The sequence below is a fragment of the Apis dorsata genome, unplaced genomic scaffold, assembly GCF_000469605.1.
Source record: "Apis dorsata unplaced genomic scaffold, Apis dorsata 1.3 scaffold_5, whole genome shotgun sequence".
Lineage (NCBI taxonomy): Eukaryota > Metazoa > Arthropoda > Insecta > Hymenoptera > Apidae > Apis > Apis dorsata.
Window position 1 is genome coordinate 17,898 of NW_006263308.1, and position 11,193 is coordinate 29,090.

Sequence of the window (11,193 nt, forward strand, 5' to 3'; positions counted from 1 at the left end):
TTATAACGTTTAATGTTTATATTGGACTTTATTCTTTTTCTTTTTTTAGTAATATTAATTTGGAAATCTTAGAAAATGTTATGAAATTTAATAAATTTTGAAGTTCCATTATCTCTATTTATTTTTGCAGTAAGTACCATTTTTATATTATTTATATTATATTATATTATTTTTTTATACATAGTATTATTATTTAATTTAAAATCACTTTGTTGTGATATTAATCTAGAAGTCATAAAAAATGATAATTTTTAAAAAAAATTTGTATTCAAAGATATCATTTTTTTTTCCAAAATTTTAATTGAATTTTTCGTTGGAAACAGCTAATTAATAACTTCCACATAATTCTTTAAATCATCATTCATTTTCTATATAGAAATAGAAGGTTCATTTACTTTTTTTTCAAAAAGTTCATTCATTTTACTTATTATTGTTTGTTCATTGAATAGAAATTAATAATTTATAATATATCTGTATATTAAGATGAATTTCTATAAAAAATTTAGTCAAAAATAAAATAAAATGAAAATTATATAAAATTGCAAATAAATAAGAAAAATAATTATATGGTAAAAATATATTTTTTGTTATAGATAGTTCATTATTTCTTTTTCTGAAGAAAAAAATTTTTTTTACATTATTAATCAATATTTTAAAATCACCTATATATTTCATTGAATTAAAAAATTATCAAGAATTTAATATTACACAAATAAATATAAATAAATTATTGAAATTATTATTCGATCAATCCAAAAAAAAAAAACAGAAAAAAAAGAAGAAAGATAACATTGAAAAAAAAATTGAATAAAAATAATTGAATTTCAGGATTCGGCGACTTCGTACCAGCATACAAACTGGACGCCCATAAAGGAATTGCGGTTTGCTCGTTGTACTTGTTATTTGGAATTGCTTTGCTGGCGATGAGCTTTAATCTGGTGCAAGAGGAGGTCATCAACAACGTGAAGAACGTCGCAAAGAGGCTCGGGATCATCAAAGAGAGTGACGACGAGGAAGATGCCGACGACTACGACGCATACGACGTCGAATACAACGATGAGGTTGACAACGAACTCGAGGGTTACATTCTCGATACCCCTCGATCTCACTCGATGGCTAGAAACGTTCGCGGAATTTCCGTCGTGTAACCAACTCTGACCGAATTTCTTTTCATTCACCGATCCAATTCTGTTTCCTTTTTTTTTCGCTAATCCTTCTCTTTTCTTTTTTCTTTCTTTTATTTTTTTTTCTTATTTCTTTTCTTTTATTTTCATTAATATAGATGAATAAAATTTTTTTCATCTAGAATATTTACATTAACCTTATTATATTTTTCTATGCTAAATTTTAATTTGCAATCAAATTGCATTAAAGAACTTATTAGAAATTAATTCTTTTTGAATTGAAAATTGGAAATAGAGAATAAGATTTGGATAATCTATCCAGTAAATTGATTTGAAAAATTTTTTATAAAGAAAATGAAAAAGAAGTTTTTTTTTGCGATTAATGTTTCTTGACTTGAAAATTTTGGAGAAGAATTGCGAGAATGTTCTTTTAGTTTTTAATTGTATTTTTTAAATGAAGATGGAACCAGAAAAAAATATATCATTTCTTTATTTATTCTATATCATAAAAGTTCAAAATTCACCTTAAAACTTTATTCATATACTTCAAAATAGAACATTTAAATCTTATGTTAATATTTAAAAAAATGAATTTCAATTTCCAGAAAATCACTAAAATTAAAAATTGAATGAATTAAAAATTTTAAATATAAACGTAAAGATTAACTATAAAGAAAATTTCAATATTTGTAAAATGTAGAATTGTAGAAAAGAAAAAATTAATATCAAAAATTTTGAGTATGGACATAAGAGAGAATAATCATAAAAGTAAAGCTTCTAGATGTTCTAATGTTCACAAAATAATATATATTATTGGAAAATGAAGCGAAAAATTTAATAATGTCAAAAATTTTAGATATAAACACAAGGATTGATCAAAAAGAGCAGTACTTTCAGCAAATGTTCCAATATAATAAAATGATGTAATACTTACAAGACATAAGTACGCAAAAAAGTGGCGCCAAATTGATAAATTTCGAATGCATCATGGAGACGATTCCGGAGGACATTCGCGTCTACAGGGTGTCCAGGAAGTCAAAATTCAGTCGTAGCTAGCGGTTGGATCCGGTTATTTTTGGCAACGCGCTATTTTCAGTTCAACGTCTCGAACCAAATGGCACAGAATCAGTTTGCGAGAAAGCCTCGGGGAAGATTGGCTCGTTTTCACACAATTATCCGTGGAAAAACGATCATTCAAATTTGCATGAAACCCAATGTCAACGAGTGCCTTTAAAAATCCCTGTTTAACTTTTGAATAAATGAATAAAAATTGAGAATGAAAATTGAATCAATAGAAAATTGTTGTTTAATTTTTTTTATCATTAATTAAACGTAATCGATTGAAGTTTAATTTGTAAAATGATGAGATAAATTGGGGTTTACTAGTTTTATGCACATGATGGATATATGATTAATGAGTTATGTAATTAGTGAATGGAGTTAAGTGTTTATTTTGAACGAATTTTGAAAGAAGAAACGTATTCATTGAAGATTCTTGTAACTTTTGTGGAAATATTTGAATTGGCATTGTTTATGAAATAAAATCAAGAAATTAGTGTTTGTTAATATCGTTCAAATATTGTTATATTCTTAATAATATCGAAAAATTGAATCATGCAATCAATCGTACAATTATTTGTTTATACTCAATTTTATTATTATGTACAAAATATTTTTCGATAACTATTTAAAAATCAATTTCAAAAAAATGTAAAAAAATTTAAAGAGAATAGAGAATAATTATATAATCATAATTTTTAAAAATTTCTGGCGATTGTAAAACAAGTAAACAAATTAACATGTGAACAAATATTCAAAATAAATTCAAATATCTTTTAAAGGGGAAATAATTTATAAGAAGAAACGTGAAAATTCAAGAAGAATGGATCATGGAGCACGTGTCAACACGTGGCCAGCCGTCTCGTCGGATCGTCTGACTCAAAAGCATAGACTGGTCTATATTTAAAGCATTGCGAGAAGAAATGAGTTATTTCCAGGATTCTCGAAAATCCGAGAAAAAGTAGGGAAAATAAAAAATAAGAAAGTAATAGAAACAAGTAAGTAAAGTAAAATAAATGAAAAAAGAAATGTTAGACATTAATAACTTTGATCGTAAAAAAGCTGAATAAAATTTTAAAGAGTGATTTTTAATATTGTTAAAAATTCGCAGGAAAGAAGAAAATAGAATAGAAAATAGCGAAAAATAAAATAAAATAAAAAGAATAACTTCGAGATAATGAAAATTTTTAGGTGGAAGAAGACAGAAACAAATAAAATTCAGAAATTCGATTAACAACTTCAATCGAAAAAGTCGGCAAAATAAATAAATTTTGACTTGGAAAAGACAAAATAAAAGAAAATAACGTAACGTTTCCACTTCGAAAACGCAAAACAAAATAGAAATGATTTCAATTAATAACTTCAGTCGCGATTGAACAAAATTTTGATCTTGAAAAAATAAAATAAAGGAACATTGATCAATAGCCTCGATTCTAGATTCTTCTTGTAGAAACGCCATCCACTTACACTTCGAAAACAAAATGAAAAGGACTTTGGATCGATAGAACTTTCATGGTGATTGAACAAAATTTTGATCTCGAAAAATAAAAATTATATAAGGAAAAATAATTTCGATCGATAATTTTGATTTCGATATCGAGGAAACAGATATATCGTAAAGAAGAAAACGAAATATTATAACTTCGAAGAATTGTTCATGGTGAACGGTCGAATAGATTTCGTTAAAGCAGTTTTCGATTCTTGGCGGATCGTGGACGAAGTCGATAGCAGAGACTCGACCGATTCGAACGATATAATCCATGAGAGAGAGTAGAGAAGGGAGCGATACCGACGTTTCCTATTAAACGCGGACCGTGTAATTTTGCTATTGCGACGGGTCACCGATCGCATATAATCCGCGATCCCCTTTTTAGCATTCTACCGTGTTCCTTCTATTAATTTATCTGGAACAGATCGTAGAGATCGGAGGAAGCTTCTATCCGGAAAAAAAGTGGAGAGGGAATCGATCGTGGAAAACGAACCGGAAGAAATTCGTTCTCCAAAAGGTCAGTTGATGAGGAGGACCGTTTCTTTTGAAATGCGTAATTATACACGCTTAGATATGTCATATATACGTATATGCATATAGCTACGTATTTTTGGAGAGCTAATGATTTAAAATAATAATAAATGAATTAACGAGAAATTGGTTCTTAAATGAAAATTTTATGAAAGAAAGATGAGTGTTTAATATTGCGCATTGAAAGCGAATAAATGATATAAGAATATAAGGTTCTTCTCTTATGTTTTTCTATTGTTTGTTTTATATTGTGAAATAAACAATTAATTTTATATAACTTTTTATTATTCATAAATAGATTAGAATTTTATGTCAAAACAATTCTCTTTCATAACAATTTTCGAAACAAGCTTAAGAATATACTATTATATAAATTATATCAATGCAAAGAAAAGAAAGAATCTTGTTAAATTTCGTTTTACAAAGATAATATCGTATAACTTGCTAAAACTCGGAAGAACGTCATAACATAGAGCTACGTTCACGTTACAAACGAAGGAAAAGGGATAAACGCGAGTTCATAATCGACACGTATATACCTAGATTTCTTTTTTTATTTTACGACAGTTACCGAAATACATTCGTACGTTCAGCTGAATTTCATGCGTGTTACATCTTTCTGTTGTCCAACCGCGACAAATGATCGACGTCATTACACAAGGAACTACAAAATTATGCCTCTTCTCGCGCGTTTTGTTAAATTCGCTATCGGTTCGTTAACTCGACAAACCGACCTCTTAGTAATTTCTGAATGGACGACCTTATCGACCCTCTTCAACCCTGTTCGTCAGATCCTATTATGGTTCACGATCTTCGAGAAATATTTTAAGAAAAATTTTGAAGCGAAAAAAGATTTTCCTTTTTTTATTTTCTAAGATGAGAGTTTAAAATTAGTTACGAAAATATGCTGGAAATTTTAATTAATCGATACACGAATAAAATTATTGTAAAATTGTAAGATTATATTTAAAAAATTTTTAATTATTTTATAGAACAATTTTATAGAAGTAGATTCGTGAGAAGGAATGTCAAAAAATTTTAAAATTATAGACATAATGTAAAAATGCAATTGTCTTAAATCCTAAATTAAATCTCCCATGTGTACGTATCACTGCAAATCAAAGGATAGAGAAGATATATATAATGCAAAAGATAAAAAAAAAAAGATTTTCAAATTTCAACATTTCTTTCCTGAATGTACACGTATAAATTATTATATAATACATTAATATTAAAAGTAAAAAGCAAAGAAAGAAAAAAAAACTAGATTAAATTCTAATAAAAGTTACTGATTACATTATTGATTAAAATTTAAAATTACGCGTTTAAGAAACTCAAATTATGGAGTTTACGTTAAAAAGAGAGAAAAAAAAAGATAATGCATTAATATTTTACCATATACGACTAAATCTAAACTAAATCTAAAAGAAAAAAAAAAATCTAAATTGAATTTTACTCGCTAAAAATCTCTTGCGAATTTCAGCAATTAACCCATACCACATACGCGATCATGAAGAGTAACGAAGCCAACGTTAGGATCACTTTCGAACAATTCGATAAAGTCAGAAACGGATAAGATGGTGTACAGAGCGTGAAGAAAAGAAATAAGAAAAGAAAAAGGGCGAGCGATATCTTGAGCAATCGAGTGCCGGATGAATGATGGAAGGGGATCGAGGATTCGACGTAGGAAGGTATTCGACTTCCAATAGAAATTGGCAGCGTGGAAGTTATCGGGTCCGCGGCGGAAAGCGAAGAAAACGGAGGCGGAAACCTTGGGGCGAAAGGATCGTGGACTGGACCAGGGCTCTGATCGCTTTCCTCTTCAGCAATGTTGGCATAGTATGCTTGGTGGTCGGTTACACCATAGCCGGTGCCTTCCTCTTCACCCATATCGAAGGTAGAAACAACCTGGACATAGTTGGAGACGTGATCAGGCTGAGAAACGTGACAGCTGCCACTCTCTGGGAACTTACCTCTAAGGTGAACATTTTTATTTATTATTTTATTTACTATTGTCGTGTACCGTTTCTCGTTTCCCGATATTGACAAGCCGTTCCATTTATTTATTTTTTTTTTTTCTTCTTTTTTCTATCACATTTTGTTTTATCGATAATGCTTTCTCTATTATTGGTTTAAGTTTCACGATTATACGTAATAGTTCGCGCGCAACGGTTTTTAATGATTCTCAAAACACTTTTTTTTTATATTTTATGGTTAATTTATTGCTTTTTCGAAAGATCGAAAAAGAATTTGTGTCCACAAGTGTTTATAATGTTTATAAAATACGATCGTAAAATTTGAACTTTATTACTTTTTTTCTTTTTTTTTTTAGATTTTAAAGAAAATTTTACGTTCGATTTTATTTGAATTAAGTATCTATTTAAGAATTAATAAATTTTAGGGATGAGAAGAAAAATCTCTTGAAATATTCTTAGACACTTGAGAATGATTAAATTAAGGATTATATTAGAAGAATTAATTAAAGTTTGAATATTAGACGATAATAATTAGATTACTGAATTTTAGAATTTTAATAATAAATTATCATGGTCGATGTTAAAACTTTAATCCTCTTGCTATAATTTATTCTTAAACTTTTCGAGTTTAAAAGTTAGACAGTTTTTATCGTATTTCTACCGCGTGTTCGTAAAGGAGAACGTGTTTTCCGAGAGAATCTGGAAAGCGAAAGTGAAGGCGATCCTCGAGAATTATCAGAAGAAAATGGTAACGGCTATAAAAAATGGCTACGACGGCGCTGAAGAAAATAAAAGATGGAGCTTCGCCGGGGCGTTTCTCTATTCCCTTACTGTGATTACCACGATCGGTGAGTTTATTATTTTTATTTTTATAATGGTATAACCAAATTTATTTTCTTCTAACTTCTTTTATCGTTTAATTTTTTGCAATTTCGTCGAAAAATTTTGGATACAAAACGAGCGAGAAAAATTTCTATTCATATTTCTGTTCGTATATTTGTAAAACTTCAATTTTTCATTCGATATTTTTTAATTCGAAAGAAGAAAGGAATAAATTCAAAGAGATAAAAAAAGAAGAAGGAAAAAGAAGCTTGTAAAACTACTATCGAAATTTTCTTTTTTTTTTTCGCTTGGTTTTTTGTGGTTTGGTTGCAAGAAAGAATTGGTATTAAAAATATAACGAAATTCTCTATCACGTAAAAGCTTTGTTGGTTGAAAAACAATGCTGGAAAACAATGCTGGTTGAAAAAAATAATTCATTAAAAAAATGATTAAATTTGTATCACATAAAAATTTTATTTTGATTCAATTGCTTGTATTAATGTAATGGGAGGGTGAGATAGATTTATAACACAAAATTTTCATTCTTTGTTTAATTTTTTGCAATTTATTTTCAAGAAAAAGCTAGAAATAACGAAATAATTCTAATTTTTTTATATAAATAAATGAGAAAATAATTCGATTTTTAATCGTGCTTTTGAAAATATTAAATTCTTTTTTCGCATCCCAAATATCTTAATTTTTAATCAATCATATCACATATTCTTTCATCACCACAATAAATTAAATCATACTTTAAGAAAAAACAAATTAGTTTTAAAAAAAAACAAAATTAACTTTTATTCTAATTTTTTATATACGTTTAAAAATTCTGAATTCTCTCATTTTTAACATTTTAATAAAAACGTATATCTAAAACAATGAGAGATTATAAATAAGAGCAATCCCAGCTTATTCATTTTTTTCATTGCAAATATTCCAATATTTTTATATTTTTCAACGCATCTCAACAATTATAACCGGAAACGCATTAATCTCCTCCTCCCCTCCTTTGTCGCAAACAACATCATAAATCAAGGGAACACGTACAACATAAACCCGAAACTAAACTCGCCAAGTTCAATTTTTTCACGCTCCTCGCGTTTTGCATAATCGCGGTTCCCCGACGTTACAAGAAAATCGTGGTCACCGTTCTAAGCGAGAAAAAACCGAATAAAAGAAAAAAAAACGAAAGAAGACGGAAGAGGAGGGAGGGAGGGGAGAAAAAAAAAGGGGGGGAAAAATAGATGCTGGAAACATTCGCGGGACACGGTAGTTTTCCCTTGACAAAGTTTAATGTTTCGCGTCGGGACGAAGCGAGACGCTAACCAGCTTGCAAAAAGAATGGTTAATGCTGAAAAGAGGAAACACGAGTGGCCTTTAACGTTTGGAACGGTCGTCGTCGTCGTCGACTCGAGGCGGAGGAACGTGTTTTCAAAATTCCATGAAGGGGATAGGAAGGGAAACACGTAGAGAGCTGCGATTTGCTCGAAAAATCTGCGAGCTCCCTTGTGGGAATGGGACGAAATTAAGTTAGGATCTGTGGATCTGTGCAACGAGGATTTTCTGTTATTCCATTTCTCTTTTTTTCATTTATTTATTTTTTAAAAACAGACGGAGTTGTTTTTTTTTTTACATACGTTCTCATTAGGTAATGTAGGATCTTAGAGGTTGAAACCTGGACAAATTTCAAATGATAGCGTTCTGTGTGAAGCTAAGGGTTTATTTTAATCAGTGTGAGCTGACGTTGTGAAATTTAAAAATCGTATCGTAGTTATGTTTTAATTTTCCACTTTCTATAATTATTGCTGTAATGTGATATTTTTATCACAACATTTGTCATCTTGATCGTAGAAAAATCATTTCTTTATTTTTTAGATACGAAAAAGAATACGATTTATCAAAAATTATGTTATTACGAGATAGATGATAAGAAATACTATAAATATATTCAATCCAATCTTCCTCCCTTAAACAATAATATTTAAGAACATTTCTCTTATATCTTTACGAATAAGCGTCAATTATATCCATAGAGGTAGGCATATCATGCAGAGATTTTCGAGATTAGAACGCTTAAATGAAATGAATTCGTATATATATATATATATTTTCCTCTATTATTAATTGGATAAAAGTGAGCATAAAAATATAAAACTGTTTCTGTAATGCGTCCCGTAAACCTAGTTAAATTATCATTCCATTAAAAGTATACTTCTCCCTCCTCTCAATAACAATTTGCCAAATATTCTTTCACCAAATTATTATTCTTTCCCTGAAAAAGCATATAACGTCATAAATAATCGAATAATAATATCGCACACTTAACACTTAACGTTATCCTATTTCTTTCGAATCCGATACTCGTTCGCGTCAAATGTCTTAATACGGAGGAAATTCAAGGCGAAAAAAGTGAAAAACTCTGAAGAAGTTAATTACACAGTTTCGCATTTCCTCGATATCGGATGGTGAATCGCGTGAACATCGGAGGAAAACGATTTTCGTACTTATACGAGGCGACAAGCCACGAATCATACGCGGGGGAGTTCGTTAAGCCGGAAATTAATTAACGGCCGAGACTGAGCCACCGGATTGGTCGACCTCCTGAGATTAACGAACCCACTCGAGGGGACGTTGATCTTAATCGATCTTCCGATCGACACTGTGTATCGTCGTCGATTAATTAATTCGTTGATTCCTCGTGTCCAGATAAAACGTTCAATCAGGAATTCTTTTATTAAAGTCGGTAAAAATTCGATTTTTACCGAAATTGTGTATTTCTTTAAGAATTAAATTTTAATTTGTTATTATTTAATTGGAATTTATAATAGAATTGCGAATCTAAAAAAAAAAGATTAAGATTAATACATTCGAAGTAAAACAATTCTCGAGAGTTATTCTTGAAAATAGATAAATAGATCAAATATCGTATTTATTTTAACTTTAATTTCATATTTTAATTTTATATATTTTAGAAGAAAAGGATCATTAATATGCAAATTGAAATTAAATACTTTAGAATTTAACCATTTATATCTATAATTTTTCAATAATCTAAAAAAAAAAAATGTTTTCTCGTAATTTTTTACTATTTTTATTCGAATATAAAAATGCTATCGTAAATTTTAGATTTCACAGAACTTTTAAATCGATATCGAAACGAATTAAACAAATATATATACATCATATATATACAATCATATACATACGTTATATCAATTATGTATTATCATTAATGTGTTAAAAATTAAAATAATCTAATCATATATCCATAAATAATCATCAATTCAGATTTAACGTTTCATACAATTTGTTCAAATCGTTTCTTTTTCGTTCTCAAACGGCGAACGATAAAACATATCTCACTCCACATCCGACAAAAACGTTCTACTAGAGATCATAATCGTTTGTCGGAGTACGCTCGAAACAGGAGTACTAAAACAAAAGTGGCAAGATCCGTTTTAGCTACGCGATTAATTATACTAAAAAGCGGGCGGTATTCGGCGCCAATTGTCGGGCGAGTTTAAAGGATGAAGCCGATAACGAGATGGACCGGTTTACACGAGAGACTTGGTCTCGAGTTTATCTGCAAGTTTGTCCCTCGTTACAGAAATTGCGCGCCGTTCGATCATTTGGGTACACACAGTCCTCTCCTTTAAACCGTTAAACTTTCATCCTACTATTATCTTAACTGAAACCCTCTTAATCGAGAAGAGAGAGAAAGAGAGAGAGGGATGGTCGTCGTTAAAAATATCTCAAAATCACCGATCGTTGACCGTCTCAAACGCGTATAAATCAAATAGTTCGTTCCATCGATGAAACATACTTGTCTCACTTTTATTATGAACGAGTGGTATTACAATAAGCGTAAATTTTTTTAATCAGAGGAGAGAAATAATTGTTTAAATATAAAGAAAATAATAAAAATGATTTTAAAGTTTTTCTTTTGAAATAAATGATTCCTTTTGGCTTTTTCATTTTAATATAAGTGAAAGATATTTTTTTTTCTTTTTCTTTAGTTTCTTCGTTGATTTTGGAGTAAAAAGATAAATTCTGAAATTTCTTTAAGAGCTCTTATATATATTTATTTAGTACAAAAAGATTTCTTTCGCGCTTCTTTTTCAAAATAAATAATTTCTTTCTAAATAAACGTTTTTTAAATTCTTTAATTTCGGTTTTTCTTTTTTTTTTTTTT

General features: G+C 29.2%; 2 protein-coding genes across 8 annotated transcripts in view; both read left to right on the top strand.

Annotated features, from left to right (window-relative positions):
• Positions 1-1,501, top strand: part of LOC102676026 — a 16,914-nt gene extending 15,413 nt beyond the window's left edge. For 4 of the 5 annotated variants that reach the window (XM_031508308.1, XM_006607375.2, XM_031508312.1 and 1 more), the window contains one exon: positions 829-1,501. In XM_031508308.1, the coding sequence (XP_031364168.1) occupies positions 829-1,148 (320 nt within the window). In that variant the 3' untranslated portion in view covers positions 1,149-1,501. Of the gene's footprint in view, positions 1-49; positions 130-828 lie in introns of all 5 variants that reach the window. The other variant, XR_004149683.1, reaches the window with a different exon arrangement.
• A 4,120-nt stretch (positions 1,502-5,621) lies between these two features.
• Positions 5,622-11,193, top strand: part of LOC102675710 (potassium channel subfamily K member 18-like) — a 42,093-nt gene continuing 36,521 nt past the window's right edge. For all 3 annotated transcript variants that reach the window (XR_004149660.1, XR_004149659.1, XM_031508232.1), the window contains exons 1-2: positions 5,622-6,183; positions 6,856-7,027. Coding sequence is in view for 1 of the 3 variants with exons in the window: in XM_031508232.1 (XP_031364092.1) it covers positions 5,860-6,183; positions 6,856-7,027 (496 nt within the window). In the remaining 2 variants the exon portion in view is untranslated. The remainder of the gene's footprint in view (positions 6,184-6,855; positions 7,028-11,193) is intronic.